General features: G+C 39.7%; 1 protein-coding gene across 1 annotated transcript in view; it reads right to left on the minus strand.

Annotated features, from left to right (window-relative positions):
* Window positions 1–15,568: 15,568 nt before the first annotated feature.
* DOCK6 (dedicator of cytokinesis 6) overlaps window positions 15,569–19,272 on the minus strand; it is an 85,269-nt gene continuing 81,565 nt past the window's right edge. The window contains exon 13 of the mRNA XM_074203443.1: window positions 15,569–17,961. Coding sequence (XP_074059544.1) covers window positions 17,902–17,961 — 60 coding nt within the window. The 3' untranslated portion in view covers window positions 15,569–17,901. The remainder of the gene's footprint in view (window positions 17,962–19,272) is intronic.

A 19,272-nucleotide genomic window follows, 5' to 3' on the forward strand; every position in this document is an offset into this window, starting at 1 on the left:
CTTTCCATTGGCTTTCCGGCCCATCAGACGTACAAAATAGCCAATCGGCATTGAGGGGGCGGGGCTGTCTCGATGCGCATGCGTGACAAGGTCTCTTCTTGAGCGCATGATGGAGAGCCTTGCTCCCTCTTCTCCTTTGGCGGCCCGCCCGCACCCTGAGCCCCTAACCAAATACCTCGGGCCCTTCCGTGAGGAAAAACAATCCTCTGTGCATTGGGTTTGCCCAATTGGGTCTCCTGTTTATGGTTTCCAATCCCTTCCAGAACATAACCCTGATTGCCTCCCATCCAGGACCACCTCCAGCCATCCTGATTCATATCAAGTCCAGTGACCCAGATGACTCTGGAGGAGAAAATGAGACCGGTGACTTAGCACAGCACCTCGTCACTCAAATCCAATTCATAGTTTTCTTTGAGAATGAAGGACAAGCAGCAACTGCCCGGCGATCTTACTGCCACTCTCCACAGCCTTCTCATCCCATGTTAAACCTCCCCTGGCTCAAATCTATCATTAACCAGACAGCAATCAGCCTCTCACCTAGAAATGGCAGGAACAGAACAGAGTAGGCTAGAGACAGGAGAGTCAAGGATCAATCAGAAGTTTAATTTCAGAGTGAGGAAAATAGCTTGCAAGCAAGGATACAGGGGCAGGAGCCCAGTATGATGAGGTCTTTGCAAGGCAAATGGGTTAAGTGGCTTGCCCAAGGCCACACAGCTAGGTAATTAAGTGTCTGAGATCGGATTTGAACCCAGGTACTCCTGACTCCAGGGCCGGTGCTTTATCCACTACGCCACCTAGCTGCCCCTAGTATGATGAGATCTCAATACTTATGCCAAGGGCTAAGCTCTAGTCCTTAATATGGCTGAGGGGTTACAGCAACAAAATGACAAATTTAATTCATAGCAGGGCTACCTGATCACATTATGGGTCAGCTCCTCCAAGCTCAGAGAACACCTGACTCTGGTGGGAAACAATTCCAGGATTTTGCAGAGTGCAAAGGATTATGGTTATGCCAAGCTCAAGCCGCAGCCTACTTGCTGGGCCTTAGCTCTGGGAAACAGGGTTCACTGTCTCCTAATATCTTGACACTATCTAGCCTGTCCTAACCTGTCTTCTGACCTCCAACCTCCATTCTCAAACTAGATGTCCAGAAGATACCTTAAAAATGTTTAAAACCAAACTCATCATTTTCTCCCCTAAACCCCCCTAAACCCCAACCCTTTATCATTTCCCTTTTAAAATGAGATATTAATAACTTATTGAGTGGGGCAGCTAGGTGGCATAGTGGATAAAGCACCAGCCCTGGAGTCAGGAGTACCTGGGTTCAAATCCGGTCTCAGACACTTAATAATTACCTAGCTGTGTGGCCTTGGGCAAGCCACTTAACCCCATTTGCCTTGACAAAAACCTAAAAAAAAATAATAACTTATTGAATTAGAACTGAGCTCCCCCTCCCCTTTTCTATTTCCTCATTCAGAAACTAGCCCCTGAAAGGCTGATAATGAAACATCTAACATTCTCCTCATTCTTGTTCATACCCCTCCCAACTGGGAAGGGCCATTATGTTTTACTCAAGTATAGGGGACAGGGTGGGGAGTCAGGATCTTTGCCCTAGATTGCCCTGGGTCTGGGGCATTGGAGGAATGTGACTTTGAGCAAAAGTGAGAACAAGAGTGGCATAATCAAAATCACATTCCTCCAATGCCCTATTAGAATAGATCCATCTTCATAATATTCATTCTCATTAATTATTAACCTATCAGAGTTGAATGCTATTGGGAATACTCTTTCAGGAGCACAACCAGCATGATCTGTCTTTGGTTCATGACAAACAACCAAATGGCATCCTTTTATTAATTATTTGCTAATCATAATAAAATGATAAATTACCCAGAAATTGTTTCTCAAACTTTTATTCGTCACAATTGTAGAGGGTAACACTATCCTCCCAGTCCCTCAGATTTCCAACCTAGGTGTGATCCCCAACTCATTATCTCTCACCCCTTATAGCCAATCTGTTGTTAAGGCCTGTTGATTTCTCCTTTGCAGCATTTCTTGTTTCTCTCTTTGGACTACTACTACTACTCAACTGTAGACTCTCATCACCTTTTACCTTGAATACTGCAAAAGCTGCTGGTGGGTTTATTTGCTACAAGTCTCTCCCCACTCCAACCCATTCTCCATTCAACCCCTAAAATGATTTTCCTAAAGCACAGGTATAGCATATCACCCTTTCCATTCATCCACCCCCCCCCCGTAAATATCAATGACTCCCTATCACCCCTTGTATCAAATACAAAATTCTTTGTTTGGCATTCAGTACCTTTCATAAACCTAGCCTCCTCCTACCTTGATCCAGTGACACTTGCCTCCACAAGTAACACACACCATCTCTTGGCTCTGAGTATTTTTTCTGTGTCCCATGCCTAGAATTCTCTCCTTCTTCAACTCTGCCTGACTTTCCTGTCTTGAAGTCCCAACTAAATTCCCATCTTTTACAGGAAAACTTTCATAACTCCTCTTAATTCTAGTGCTTTCCCTCAGTTAATTATTTCCTATTTATTCTTTTTGTAGTGTATTTGTTTGCATATTGTCTCCCCCCATTAGATTGTATATTCCTTGAGGAAAGGGGCTGTCTTTTGTCTCTTTTTGCATGACCAGCATTTAACTTAAGACCTGGATCATAATAAGTGCTTAATGTTTATTGAGTGATAGAATTTTTTAAAGCACAGATCTGAAATTGCTCTCTTCAGAATTATCAATGTCTTTAATTGCCAAATTTAATGGCTTTCTTAGTCTTTACCCTTCTTGACTTCTCCTTAAACTTTGACACTGTTTGCCTTATTTTTAAAATTGTCTTTTTTCTAGATTTTCATGAAATTGCTTTCTCCTGATTCTCTTCCTACCTTACTGCTCTTTTTTAGTCTCCTTTGTTGGATCTTCAGGTTGTATTCATTAACTATTGTTATCTCCTAAGGCCCTCTTCTTCTGCAATATTTCACTTGACAATCTCATCATCTTCTATGGATTCAATTATCATCTCTATGTAGATGATAGACTCGTCCAACTCTAGCCTTTTTCCTGACCTCCAGTCTTGAAAATTGAACTTGAATAGCTGTTTGGTTATTGACTTTCATGCTCGAAGATGAAAATGACACTACTATATTGGAATTAAGGTACAGTGTGTTCAACTAGAAAAGCACAAGAGCATCATTCATTATCCAGAATCCATGCAAGCATGTCACTATAAAACTGATGTACAATACTGATGAACTTCTTTGAGCATCCAGATTTTGCCACAATTTCTACAAACCTTCATAAAGGACAGTATCAAAGGCCTTGGTCAGATTAGTGTACAAGTTATATGCAGACCTCTGTTCTGCTCTTGGCATTTTTCCTGGAATTGTCAGGCAACAAACACCCTATCAACAACTTCAACTTTTTTTTTTTTTAGAATTTTTGTAAGGCAATGAGGTTCAGTAGCTTGCCCAAGGCCACACAGCTAGGTAATTATTAAATGTCTGAGACTGGATTTGAACCCAGGTACTCCTGACTCCAGGGCCAGTGCTTTATCCACTTTGCCACTACGCCACCCCTTCCCTCAACCCTTTTTGAAGTCACACTGGTTCTCAGGTAGTTGTACACCTTCCAGGTGAAGGATCAGCCAGTCTCTGGCAAGAATCTTGCTAGCAATAACTAAGAGAGAAACCCCGCTGTGATTGTCACTGGATAATCTATTCCTTACTTTTTTAGAGATGGACAATGGAAATATCCATGAACTCCTGGGGGATAACCTCCTCTTGTCATATAACCTGGAAAATTTCAATTAGCTTTTATATGAGCAATGGCATTCAAAACCTTCATCTAGAGAGGAATCAACTTTAACCTGAGGTATATAGTCAATGGCTTCAGCATTGATGACAATCTATTGAGAACACTATGGAAGAGTTTGGCCCAGTCTCGAGATCAAATCCTAATCACTAATCAATGTGGCTCCATCAGTACTGAGTAGTTAAGATACATCATAGGTCTTTGGCCTATAAATAATCTTCAGGGCATCATAAAATCACTTTGGATTATTACTATCATATTAAAACTGAATTTCATCTACCTTCTTACTGAGCCCAAAATCCTGTATTCTCTCTAAGCTTCATTTGCACTTAACTTTTAATGAAATTAAATACTGTCTTCTTAGAACTAGATGAACTACCCTTATGGCAAACCCTATGGAGTTCTTGTTTTTTGTTTAGAAGCTTCTAGATTTTTCATGAAATTAGTCTTGATGTTTGTGAATGTTCTGTGGTGCTGTACACTAAATCTCTAGAAACTGCCCTTTCCTTTTCTGCTCCACTGGTGCCAACCATTTGTTGACTCAGTTTTCCCTTAAGTTAGTCCAAACTATTCCCACTGGGGAGGTGCTCTAATTTGTTGACTTTAAGTCTTCTGTTTTTCCTTTTACCTTGGGGGCCATCGCTTTGGTTGAATGTGAATGTTTAGCTTGGAGAAGAGAAGCACTTTCCATCTTATACTTTGCCTTCATCACTCTCATATCCTGTCTCTTTTGCCTACAATCACATAGTCTGTTAGATACCAATGTTTACTGTGATGGTGCATCCATGAAATTTTATTGACTTAGGTAAGTGGAAGACAGTGTTGGTGATGAGAGGGTCATGAACAACTCTTCAGTAGACCATTGCTGTTTCCAACTGCATTAAAGTCACTCAGAATTATAAGCTCATCATAATTTTTTTGCACATTGATAATTAGGGTCTCCATGTCATCATAAAAGTTTTCTTTGACTTCTTTAGGATTTATCATTGTAGGAGGATATGCAGTGATGATGATGTTTGCAAATGATGATCTCATTGTAATGAGTCGGGAATTCACTCATTTTAGAAGGTATATAAGCTTGTTGACCAGATTAGTTTTGATTGCAAAACCTATATCAGCTTCACAATGCTCACTTTCACTGCAACTAGGCCAGAAAAATGTGTATTTAGCTCTAACTTTGTTAAGCTGACCTTCATTTGCCAACATTGTTTCACTCAGACCTGCTATTTGGATGCAATGCCTACTGAGTTCTCTTGCAAGAGAGACTTGCAGTCTTTCAGGTCTACTGGCTGCTTAAATACCAAGGTGGCTCAAGAATCCCACTGCTGGGGCAGCTAGGTGGCATAGTGGATAAAGCACCGGCCTTGGAGTCAGGAGTACCTGGGTTCAAATCTGGTCTCAGACACCTAATAATTACCTAGCTGTGTGGCCTTGGGCAACCCACTTAACCCCATTTGCCTTGCAAAAACCTAAAAAAACAAACAAACAAACAAACAAACAAAAAGAATCCCACTGCTGTTTCAGTCCAATGAGGTGAGTGCTATTTAATCATTTATCTACTGTCTCGGGACTTTGAAGAGATAAAAATGGAAAATTTTTTGATTTGCACATAATTGAATTTAAGTGAGGCAGAGTTGCTTGAAGTCTTGGCCTCACTCTCTCTTCAAGAGTTATCAAAATCTAGAGGAAGGACAAAAGTCAAGATGATTGGTGATGACTTGGGATACAGTGGATGAACTTGGTGTCTTTGATGTCTAACCAAGTTCTAAGTGCTCCATAGCACCTCCTTCAGCCACCTTCATGGCCTTGGGAACAAACTGTTCTCAACTGCCCATTCCTCAAAGGAAGTTTTCATATGCTTGGGGTAGACACCCCCAACTCACTGAAGAATTTGAGATTCCTCAGTTGCCCTTACCCTGGTTTAACTTGCCTTCCAAAATTGTTTATTGGGTTTGGGTTGCTGAGCATTCTACAGCTTCTTGGAACCACAGGTAGGGGGTGAGTGAATCAGGTAGACACCAAAGACTAGGCAGCTCTCACACCAAAGATACTAGTCTTCCTTGAAAATACCTTCCCAGGGGTGGCTAGGTGGCTCAGTGGATAAAGCACTGACTCTGGAGTCAGGAGTACCTGGGTTCAAATCCAGTCTCAGACACTTAATAATTACCTAGCTGTGTGGCCTTGGGCAACCCACTTAACCCCATTGCCTAGCAAAAACTTTAAAAAAAAAAAAGGAAAATACATTCCCAGTTGATGCTGAGTGAGATGAGCAGAACCAGAAAAACACTGTACACCCTCACAACAACAACAACCTTGAAGGACTTGCTCATTCCATCAGTGCAACAATCAATCGGGAACAATTTTGGGCTGTCTGCAAAGGAGAGTACCATCTGTGTCTAGATAAAGAGCCATGGAGTTTGAACAAAGTTCAAGGACTATTCCCTTTAATTTAGAAAAAAGCAGATATCTTATTGTCCGATCTTGTTTTTTCTTAGACTTTTTGTCTCTTCCTTAAGGATATGATTTATCTCTCATCACACTCAATTTGGATCAATGCACAACATGGAAACAAAGTAAAGACTGACAGATTGCTTTCAGTGGGGGGTGGGGGGAGGGAAGTAAGATTGGGGGGAAAATTGTAAAACTCAAATAATATCTTTAATAAAAATAAATTTAAAAAATACCTTCCCAAAAAAGAACACCTCATTTGAATTTGAAATTAAAATTTTATGATGATAGATAATATGAAAAAGTGAAAATAAGGTTGGATTTTTTTTTGTCAGTGTACACTTGGGTTTACACATGTCTCTTACTTAGGAAAACCTACTTTACTCATTTTGAACCTTAGTGTCTTCATCTGTAAATTGGGAATAATAATAATTATAATTGTAATAGCTTTCTCATAAATCAAAAGATATCTAAAGTGTTCTGTAAAACTAAGAAGTCTCTATGACCAAAGGGCAACAAAAATGAGCATACCCTTTGATCCAGCAATACCACTACTGGGTCTATACCCTGAAGAGATGATGAAAAAGGGTAAAAACATCACTTGTACAAAAATATTCATAGCAGCCCTGTTTGTGGTGGCAAAGAATTGGAAATCAAGTAAATGTCCTTCAATTGGGAAATGGCTTAGCAAACTGTGGTATATGTATGTCATGGAACACTGTTGTTCTATTAGAAACCAGGAGGGAGGGGAATTCAGGGAAGCCTGGAGGGGTTTGCATGAACTGATGCTGAGTGAGATGAGCAGAACCAGAAAAACACTGTACACCCTATCAGCAACACGGGGGTGATGATCAATCTTGATGGACTTGCTCGTTCCATCAGCACAACAAACAGGGACAATTTTGGGTTGTCTGCAATGGAGAATATCTGTATCTAGATAAAGAGTCATGGAATTTGAACAAATTTCAAAGACTATTCCCTTTAATTAAAAAAAAAAGATGTCTTATTGTCTGATCTTGTTATCTCTTAGACTTTTTGTTTCTTCCTTAAGGATGTGATTTCTCTCTAATCACACTCAATTTGGATCAATGTGCAACATGGAAACAAAATAAAGACTGACAGATTGCTTTCAGTGGGGGTGGGGTGGGGGGAGGAAGTTAGATTGGGAGGAAAAATTGTAAAACTCAAAACTCAAATAAAATCTTTAAAAAAATAAAAAAACAAAAAACTAAGAAGTCTTACATAAATATCAATAATTTTTCCCTTCTTTATCTTTTCCAATTATATGTAAAGATGATTTTTCAGTCTTCATTTTTTGGTAAGATTTCCCATATTTTCCTCTCTCCTTCCCTTCCCTCCCTCTTCCCCAAGACAGCAAGTGATTTGATATCAGGTATACATGTCCAATCATCTTAAACACATTTCCATATTAATTATATCATGAAAGAAGAATCAAAACAAAAGGGGAAAAACAAAAAACAAAATTTAAAAAGTGAAAATAATATACTTTGGGCTATATTCAGACTCCATAGTTCTTTCTCTGGCTGTGGATGACATTTTCCATCACAGGTATTCCAAAAGAATTTGGTCACTATATTGTTGAGAAGAGTTAAGTCCATTAATCATCATGCAATATTGCTGTTGCTGTGTACTAGGTTCTCCTGGTTCTGCTGACTTCACTCAGCATTAGTTCATGTAAGTCTTTTCAGTTTTCTGAAATCTTCCAGCTCATGATTTCTTTTTTTTTCTTTTTATGGTTTATTTATTTAATAATATTACAATCATGTTGTGAAAGTAAACTTAACCCCCCCCCCAAAAAAAAGATAGAGAAACCTGAAGAGAAATGAAGTGAGAGGGGAAAAAACATACACCTCCATCTGTGTTCAGATTCCATTGGCTATCTCTGGGATGAGTTGCCTTCTTTATCATATGTTCACCAGAGAAGTTGCTTCAACATCTTTTCCCAAGTCATATTACTAGCTGTATTTCCCTCCATTCTATTCCTTCCCACTCCCATTTATTCTATTCTCTCTCTCCTTTGACCCTGTCCCTGTTCAGAAGTGTACTGTATCTGATTACCCTCTCCCATGATCTTCCCTCTCTTCTATCACCTACTCCCCCTTTCTCCTTCCCCATCCTCCTTATCCCATCATTTTTCTCTCATTTTTCTCTAGGGTAAGATAAATTATGATTTCTTACAGAACAATATTATATCACATTCATGTACCCCAACTTTTTAAAAAAAATTTTTAAGGCAATGGCATTAAGTGACTTGCCCAAGGTCACACAACTAGGTAATTATTAAGTGTCTGAGGCCACATCTGAACTCAGGTACTCCTGACTCTAGGGCTGGTACTCTAACCATTGCGCCACCTAGCTGCCCCTATATCCCAACTTTTGTTGGACGTGCCCTCAGTTTCCAATTCTTTGCCGCCACAAAAAAAAAAACTGCTATAAATATTTTTGTATATGTGAGTCCTTTTCCCTTTCATGTGATCTTTTTTGGGATACAGACATAGTAGTGACAAAATTTCAAATTATTCTCCAGAATGGGTCAATGCGGGGCAGCTAGGTGGCGCAGGAGTACCTGAGTACAAATCCAGCCTCAGACACTTAATAATTACCCAGCTGTGTGGCTTTGGGCAAGCCACTTAATCCCATTTGCCTTGCCAAAAAAAAAGACTACACAGAATGGGTCAACTCAAAACTCCACTAACAGTAAATATCATTAATTATTTTTTTTAATTTTAGAAAGGTTTTATTTGAGTTTTACAATTTCCCCCCCAATCTTGCTTCCCTTCCCCCACCCCCCACAGAAGGCAGTTTATTGGTCTTTACATCATTGCCATAGTATGCATTGATCTAAGTTGAATGTGATGGGAGAGAAATCACATCCTTAAGGAAGAAACATATAGTATGAGATATAGAAGAATTACATAGTAAGACAATTTTTTTTTAAATTAAAGGTACATAAAAAAGTCTTCGGTTTTTGTTCAAACTCCACAATTCTTTCTCAGGATACAGATTGCATTCTCCATCGGAGATATCCCAAAATTGTGCCTGATTGTTACCCTGTTGGTATGAGCAAGTCCATTAAGTTTGATCATCATGTCAGTAATTATTAATGTTATGATTTTTATTATGTATGCACCCTAATTCAATGATCAGAACAATGCTGTTTGAATCTCATTCCTGATATGTCTCAGTTGCTGTTCCCTGGGCCATACTCTCATTTGTGAAATGAATATTCCAAAGGAAGGAATCACTAAATTCACACCATGCATACTATTTGGGACTCAATTTTATTCTACATTTTTTTAATAATGGGGAGGAGAAAACATTTTTCTTATTGTGATAGAGGGCCTCCAATGGGGAATGAAAGTATTAATTTTCCTATTTCTCTCTGTCTCAAAATATTCTAGCCCTGTTAAATATATAACATTGTTTTTAGGCCATTTGAGGGATATAAAAATTTTCTTACATAACTTTTAGGCAGAAGAGAATGGAAAAGACTATGAATTACCTTTGGGAAATATGATTAGGAGTCATCTGTTGTTTAGTCATTTTTCAGTTGTGACTGGCTTTTTGTGATCTCATTTAGCGTTTTCTTGGCAAAGACAGTGGTTTGTCATTTCCTTTTCCAGTTCATTTTATAGAATTTGAAACAGACAAAATGGGGTAAGTTAAGGGACTTGCCCAGAGTCATACAGTTGCTAAGTGTCTAAGGTCAGATTTGAGCTCAAGGATGAACCTTCCTCTTTCCCTCGCCATTGCTCTATCTACTGCACCACCTAACTGCACCAGGAGTTAACTAGAGAGTACTAAAAAAAAAAATAGTATCAAGGAACACTTATCTGCTGAAATTAATAGGAACCATAGGATTTTAGAATTGGAAAGGGACTTTAGAAGTCACTTATTTTTTCATTTTAATATAAGGAAAGTCCTGAGAGATGTTAAGATCTCTAATGCCTATTTGACTATTTCTTTAAATCTAAACCACTCTGATATGTATGTTATGGAACACTATTGTTCTATTATAAACCAGGAGGGATAAGATTTCAGAGAAGTCTGGAAAGACTTGCATGAATTGATGCTGAGCGAGATGAGCAGAACCAGAATATTATACACTCTAAATGCAACATGAGGGTGATGATGAACCTTAATGGACTTGCTCATTCCATTAGTACAATAATCAAGGACAATTATAGGGTATCTGTGATGAAGAATACCATCTGTATCCAGGGAAGGATCTGAGGAGTTTAAGCAAAGACTGAAAATTATTACCTTCAGTTTTTTTTTTTTAAGTTGTCTTAAAGGGGGCAGCTAGGTGGCAGAATAGATAGAGCACTGGCCCTGGAGTCAGGAGTATCTGAGTTCAAATTTGACCTCAGACACTTAATAATTACCTAGCTGTGTGGCCTCTGGCAAGCCACTCCATTTGCCTTGCAAAAACCTAAAAAAAAAAAGTTGTTTTAGGTACTACACAATTGCTATCCCTAATATTTTTTTTTCCTCAAGGACATGTTATTTATCTCACCACATTCAATTTTGATCAATGCATAGAATGGAAACAATGTAAAGATTATCAGATTGCCTTTTGGGAGGGGAGGGAAGGCGGGCAAAAGTGTAAAATTCAAAACCTTATAAAAATGATGGGTAGAAACTATTATATATAACTGAAAAATAAGTAAAATATTTATATAATTAAAAAAACCTAAACCACTCTGGCTTTCATTGATTGGTCAATAATAGGTCCCAGACCAAGCCTTTCTTGTTCATTGTTTAGTTTTTTTATGACTCAAAGTGAGTGTAAATTGCAATTGTTTTTTGTTCTGACCAGAAACTGATGGTCTTCCCTTAGTTCTGGATTCTTTTATGGTGATAAACTGAGTCCTGAGAAAAACCTTAGCTTAAAAAGGCCAAGGTCTTCCACTGCGTCCTGAGACATCATTAGTCTTCTTGGCTTATGTCTTGCCACTAGACTTCAAAGACTGTGGAGAGAGTGAGGCTGATGACTTTGCCTAATTTAAATCCAAGCCACTTGCAAGTCAAGACCTCAACTTCATAATGGTCTTCTTTGAGAATGAAGGATGAACAACTCTGCAGGTATTTTATGCTCAACTTATACAAAACTGAACTCATCTTTTCTCTCCCAGTCCTCCCATCATCCTAATTTCCTCTATTACTGTTGGGAGCACCATCATATTCCTAGTCACATAAGCCTGCAACCTAGGTGTCATTCTTGACTTCTCACTCTCATTTCCCCATAACCAATCAGTTGTCAAGTCTGGTTGATTTTAATTCTAAAACTCTTCTGATATTATTATTCCCTCACCACCTCACAATTTCAGAAATAGCCTACTGATCTTGCTCCAAAACTGTTTCCCATTCCAATCCATTGTCCATTTTGGAACAAATTTGATCTTCTTAAAGTAGAGATAGGCCTGATTATTTACTTCCCTTTTTAGCAGACTCCTGTATCTCTCCCCTATTATCTCCAGGATCAAATATAAAATCTTCCATTTGATGTTAAAAGTTCTTTATAACCTGACCCTTCCTACCTTTCTGGTCTTCTTACATCTTACTCTCTTCCATGTACTCCAGTGACACTGACTGGCCTGGTTGTTCCTTACATAAGACCTCCAACTTCATATGATGAATTTTATGGACTATCCTTTATGCCTAGAATGGTTTTCCTGCTTTTCTCAGCTTCCTGGTTTCCTTCAAAGCCCAGCTAAAATTCCACATTCTACAAAAATCCTTTTTCAGTTGCCCTTAGTGCTAGTGCCTTCCCTCTAAGATTACTAACTTGGAGGTAAAGTTGAGGCAACAGTTGGCAATAGTGGAGCAGAAAAGCAGAAAAGGGGGGCAGCTTTCAGAGATTTGGTGCAAAGCACTGGATTTTCTCATCTGGGTCAGAAAACTTGCAGAGAAAGATTAAGACAAAAAACGAGAACTCCATAGGATTTACTAGCAAGACAATTCATCCATTTCTAAGAAGGTAGCATTTAAATACATCAAAAGTAAAGCTTAGGGGCGGCTAGGTGGCGTAGTGGATAAAGCACCGGCCTTGGAGTAAGGAGTACCTGGGTTCAAATCCAGTCTCAGACACTTAATAATTACCTAGCTGTGTGGCCTTGGGCAAGCCACTTAACCCCATTTGCCTTGCAAAAACCTAAAAAAAAAAAATGTAAAGCTTAGGAGTAGAATTCTTGGCTCAATAAAAAGGAAGTAGAAATTCAGTTCTATGTGGATAGTAACAATCCAAAGTATTTTTATGACTCTCTGAAGTACATTTATGAGCCAAAGACACATGGTAGAACTCAACTACTCAATCCTGATAGAATCACATTGATTAGTGATAGGGACATGATCCTAGAGAGATGGGCTGAACTCGAGTGTTCTTAACAGATCACCATCAATCATTGCAGAAGCCATCGTCTGTTTACTTCAAGTTGAAGTCAATCCATCCCTAGTTGAAGTTCCAACTGAAGAAGAGGTTTTGAATGCCATTAGTTTCCTTTCATGTGGCAAAGCACCTATTGCTGATTCTATTCCAGGGGAGATCTACAAGGTGGAAGGTCCATTGCTCATCCAAAAACTGACTGAAATTTTCCAGGTTATATGGCATTGAGGTTATCCCCAAGAGTTCAAGGATGCCTCCATTGTCCATTTCTATAAAGGTAAAGAGAATAAAATGCCTTGTGACAATCACTGGGATGTTTCTCTCTTAGTCATTCCTGATAAGATTCTTCCCAGATCCTTCTCATTTAGCTGATCCTTTACCTGAAAAATAGTCACCCGTGTGAAGCCAGTGGCTTCAGAAAGGGTTGAGAAACAGTTGATATAGTATTTGCTGTCTCACAACTTCTGGAAAAATGCCAGAAGCAGAACAGAGGTATGTATACAATGTTTGTAGATCTGACCAAAGCCTGAGGGATAATGGAAAATTTGGTTGTCCAGAGAAGTTCATCAGTATTGTATGTCAATTCCATAAAGGCATGCTTGTTGTCCAGGTTCTGGATGATAGTGGATGATCTTCTAGAGAGTCCCCAGTAACCAAGGGAATGAAACAAAGATATGTCCTTGCTTACATGCATTTTAGTAAGATGTTTTCAGCCACTGAGGATGAACATGACCTCAAGGTCAGCTTCCACACTGCTGGTAAATTCTTCAACTTGAAAAGGCTACAAACCAAGACTAAAGTGGAGGGAGCATTGGGGCATAATTTTCTATTTGCAGATGATTGTGCACTCAATGCAGTCTCTGAAGCTGAGATGCAACATATTATGGATTGATTCTCTGCTGGTTGTACTAATTTTGGTCTAACAATGAACACCAAGAAAACCCAGGTGCTCTATCAGCCAGCACCACATCATCCATATGTGGAATCATCGATTACAGCAAATGGAAAAGTTTTGAGTACTGTGGACAAGTTGACTTACCTTGGCAATGTTCTTTCCAGGGAGGTACACATTGACAATGAACTTAACACACATTGCCAGAGCTAGCTCAGTATCTGGGAGGCTCCGAAAGAAAGTTGGGAGAGAAGAGGTGTTAGACTGACTACCAAATTGTAAGTCTACAGAGTCTTTGTGCTGATCTCATTGCTAGATGCCTGTGAAACTTGGACAGTCTATCAGCACCATGCCAGGAAACAATTGTTTCCATTTAAATTGTCTTGGAAGATTCTGAAGATCATCTGGCAGGAGAAGATACAGACACTGAGGTCTTCTCTTGAGCTAAGCTGCCAAGCCTTCAAACATTACTATAGAAGAGTGCAACTATGATGGGCTGGCCACGTTGTTAGAATGTAAAATGTACACTTGCCAAAAAAAGATTATTTTATGGAGAATTCATTCAAGGCATGCACTCACAGAGGGATCAGAGGAAGTGATATTGGGAAAAACTTTATGGTGTGCCCTCATCAAAGAGGGTGCTTCCCTTGTAGCTCAAAGGAAATGTGAGATACATAAGTTTAGAATAAATTCTCCAGATTTTCACATGGACTATTTGTGACCAATCTATGATAGAGCTCACATTGGTCTGATGAACCACAGTCAGATCCACTGTAACTCATCTCTAATAAAGTTATGTCTTCTTTGATTAGGAAAGACAAGAACCATTACCCATATGACTTTGGGCAACTCATCACCTCTCTGGGCCTTAACTTCCCTATCATTATCTCTATCTTGAGCCTTATGATTGACAAACTATCTTGTTACATCAAGAACTTGGACATTACAATTAAGTGACAGTAATTCCAAAGAACAACCTCTTTGGGGTTTACCAACGTTTTTCTTCCAGGGAGAGGATGTGAAGTAAGGTAGATCAGCTATGTCCCTAGGTTGTATTTAAGGAATGAAATGTCCAAAGTTGTTTGAAACAGGGGGTAGGGTTTTTTTTTTCCACTTTAATTTATTTATTCTTATTTTTGAACAAATTTTTTTATACATTACTAAAATATTCTTGTTTAAGAGTAAACAAAATACCCCCTTCCCCCAAATATAGAGCCACATGAGCAATAAATAGAAAATAATAATAATAATAATAATAATAATGATAAGTGCAGCCAGATGGCACAGTAGGCAGAGCACTGGCCCTGGAGCTAGGAGCACCCGAGCCCAAATCCGGCTCCAGACACCCAACAATCACCCAGCTGTGTGACCCTGGGGCAAGCCACTCCAACCCCGTTGCCCTGCAAAAAAACAAAAAAAAACCACCCCCCAAATAAAATAAAATAATAATAATAATAGTATGGGTGGCCAGGTGGTGCAGCAGACAGAGCACTGGCCCTGGAGCCAGGAGCACCCGGGTCCAAATCTGGCCTCAGACACCCAACAATCACCCAGCTGTGTGGCCCCAGGCAAGCCACCCAGAGGGGTAGGGTTTTTAAAGAAGTTTTAGACCTGCAGGGCAGTTAGGTGGAGCAGTGGATAGAGCACTGCCCCCCCCCCCAGTTCAAATTTGAACTCAGACACTTAATAATTATTTAGCTGTTTGACCTTGGGCAAGTCACTTAACCCAATTTCCTTGTTAAAAAAAAGTTTTAGATGTTAATTACTCTTCTTTGTCACAAGACAGTTTTTACGTTATTGGCCATGCTTTTCATCACATCCAGAATTTTGAGAAAAAAAAACAGGAAGGGAGGGAGGAAAGGGACATTTAAAAGAGGTCTCAAGTGTGAAGCCCTAATTAACACCTCTGTGGCACAGTCCTGGTACCTTTCTCAGCAGCTAATGGGTCAGGCTAAAAACAACATTGCATATACTCACATACACACAGTAACTTTAGATAGTTTTATTTTATTCATTTACTTTTTTTTAAGATTATAAAATGAATACTTTATTTAAGTGTAATACTGTCATATGGAAATACCAATGTAAGATAGTGAGAATAGACCCATGTATATAACTGAGTGCAGAAACAAAAAACCAAAATGCCAACCTCCACAGCATGCTGGGCAAAGCCAGTTTATGGAACTGTACAAACAGATAAATATGGACCTGTCCCGGGAGGGGTACATGCTCCAAGGCAAGTGTCTGCCATCTTTAAGAGTTTAAAACAAACACGTGGGCAACATACATACATAAACACAATCACAAAAACACATGCACACGTACCGTTTCTTAAGTGAGAACCAGGATCCCTCACCTTTATAAGACATCCATCAAGGCATGGCAACACTAGACCAGAGTCAGTTTCCCATAACCCCTCTTTGAATTTTAATTGTAAAAGCCAAGGTAAGACCAAACCCTTTCTCAGAATCTTGCACATGGCAATAGAAGATTTAGGTTAACCTCTTGTTTAACATGATCAATTTGAAATCCCAACAACTCAGGTTAAATCCAGCATAGAAACTTTGATCCTGAGAAAGGGGCCAACATTTCTGCACAATTGACTTATTTTACTGTACTGTGTAAAATAAAAAAAAAAAATCCTGACTGGCAGAGATTTCTGTCTTCAGATCTCTCAATCTCAAGGCTGTGAAATAACTCAACACAAATTGTGAATGACAGGACACATGTTTGGCTGGGGTTTCATCTGCTATACAACTACGCACAATCATAAGTGAGGAATTTGTTTCCTGGCTGAAGGCTTTTCTTCCCAGAGATCAGTCAGGGAAGAAAGGAAGGAGTAGCTTGTGGTTCCAGAGATAAGACAAGTGGTAGAGGAACATGTATTTCCACAAATCTGATTCTCTCAAACTTCTTATTCCCAAGTCACAAAGAAAGGAGCAGGGGGTATTGAAAAGCTAACATCTTTTGTAAACCTGTCTTTTCAAATAGCCTGGGTGATATGCAGGATTGCTAAATTGATGACTAGGCCACTGGGACTTTGTACCTGAGAGAAGCCTGGGGTCATAGGTCACACCTAAGCACTGACCAGTAGATCAGGGAACATCTCTCTACCCTTAGGGCATCATTTTTTTTTTTGCCTGAGACTCACCTACTACTATTATCTCTGCCTTTACAGGTCAGGAAGCTTCCAGTGAGATATCTAGGTCTGGGGTCCATCACTGGTTCTAATCTCATCTTTCCATCTGTAAAACAGCCATGGGGGATAAACTGTCCTTGAAGGTCCCTTGACTAATGCCCTAAGAAATGGAGTGCTATGCTTAGATGCTCAGCTTGGTCTGTTGACTCTTGCTTCTCTGCCTTTTTGAGGTGGCCCTGAATGCAGAGTCCCATTGTCCTTGTCTCTGGTGGGATCCTGGGCTTGTCTCCTGGGTCTGACAGGGAAGGGAAAGGGCAAAAAAGGAATGGGAGAAAGGGACCCAATTCTCCTCCCAGTTTGATTCAGACTGACTCTGCTATGCTTGGCATAACAACACAGAAACATCAAGAAGTTTATAAAACACACTTCTGAAGACTGAGCAGAATGGTGTACAAGCCACAGGCAAAGCGGGCAGAGGGAATACCAGTCAGATGTGCGAAACCCATTCTAAACCATGCACAACTTCATAAAACCTTAATATAAAGCTCAAGCTTAATCCTTAATATAAAATTCAGGCTTTAACATAGTGCTTCTTCTTTTTCTTTAAAAAAAAAACCCCAAAAAATAATCTCTCACAACTTCCTCAAATGTCTCACTTTTTTCAAGCTTATTTCTCTGAAAGAGGCCTCCCTCACAGCTTTACATAAAGCTCCAATGCCCTCTTATGCCCTTGGGGCTGGTTGCTGAGGGGAATGCCCTATGCCCAGGCCTAGGTACCTTCTACTTAATTCAGGCACAGTGGGAGTAGAACTCAGTTTCCATCCATAGACATCTTTGCTTTGGCTTAGGTTTGCAAGTTTTGGGGAAAAAAAGAAAAAAGTATTAAGAAATCGCAAACCCTTCTACCCTGACACCACATTCTCCATTGATGAATGGAGCAGGTCTCAAAGAGACCTTTGGACATGGGCATTATGGAGCCTGACTCAGGTAGCCAAGCGGTCAGGGACATGGGACAAGATGGGAGGGCATGGTGGTAGAGGATTCAGTCACAGTGCTAGCTCTCTACCCTAAGGGTAGACAAGTATTCCCAAGCATTTCCTCCACATCATGACCCTTCTTCCTCTCTGATGGATAGGTACTGCGGATGCTTTGTGTCCTTTGTTCTGCCAGCAGGTTCTATCGCTTCTACTGAGTGTTGTTGGATGAAATACCTGCACTCCTGATGGTTGTTTGCTTTGAAGGACTCTGAAAGGAGAAGTCAGGGTTTGAGAGAGCTTTTACTCTTTTCAATAAAAATCTTTGGGTTAAACCTAGAAAATATGGAACAGCAAAAGAATCATAGTAGCTCAGAGCTGAAGGAGATAAAGTTGGAAAGGGTTACCTATTTTTTTTAAAAAAAAAAAGAAATTAAGTCAAGGGGGCAACTGGCACAGTGGATAGAACCCATGGAGTCAGGAAGACCTAAATTCAAGTCTAATGATTGCCTACCTGTGTGACCTCAGGCAAGTCACTTAACCCCTTTGCCTTAAATAAATATTAAAAAAAGAAACAAAACCCTCCCCAAAAACTAAGTCTTCCTCCATAGGTCAATCTCAATACTAATTCAGAAGAAAGTTTTAGTCTGCTCTACTTTTTTGATCTAGTCTGGGTCATTCCTCCTTAGGCCATCTTGATGGCTCTCCACTTCCAGGTGCTCACCACATGGGCACTACTCTTAGCCAGATGTTTGTGATCCACCAGAAGCTGCGATTACAGACATGAAACACAATACTCAAAGGATAGCAGTTATCTTGTTCAGTCTATATACCTGATCAAAAATTCCATCTCTAATATCTCCAAGAAATGGCCATCTAACCTTTCCTTGAAGATCTCTCAAGTGCTTTTCAAGGTGGACAAATTTTCCTATGTACCTGGTTCTGCCTTCTGGGATCAAATATAAGTCAAGTCCCCCTTCTACAGGAAAACAGCTATCAGGTCCTGCCCTGCCCTTCATCTTCCTTCCTCCTACCTCACCCCCATTACTTTTTTTTTTGGTCTTTGCAAGGCAATGGGGTTAAGTGGTTTGCCCAAGATCACACAGCTGGATAATTATTAAATGTCTGAGGCTGGATTTGAATGCAGGTCCTCCTGACTCCAGGGCCGGTGCTCTATCTACTGTGCCACCTAGCTGCCCTCCCCTCATTACATTTTAAGAAGCTAAGTAATGTCATATATCTAAGTTGATTTCTAAAAACTAAACAATGCTCTATGGCACCTCATCGGGTACCCCTACTACAACTTCTGAAAGGGATGGCAGGTCATTTGGGGGTGAATGTGGTTGCTGACTTCAACTCCAAGATGTTATTCTCATAGCTTTGGCATATGTAAGCCTTACACTTCTTTTTAATTATTCACTTATCATCCATTAATTAACTGACAGTCTTCTTAAGCAGTCTATTTTTTTTTTAAATATTTCACCTCTTTAGGAGGAAGGAATGGGTCTGAATATGTTATTTCATCATTATGGGCAAAGGCCAGCTAACAATGCAGGTAATTCAGGTGAAACTTAGTGTTTCT

This window comes from Macrotis lagotis, chromosome X (genome assembly GCF_037893015.1).
Source record: "Macrotis lagotis isolate mMagLag1 chromosome X, bilby.v1.9.chrom.fasta, whole genome shotgun sequence".
Classification (NCBI taxonomy): domain Eukaryota; kingdom Metazoa; phylum Chordata; class Mammalia; order Peramelemorphia; family Peramelidae; genus Macrotis; species Macrotis lagotis.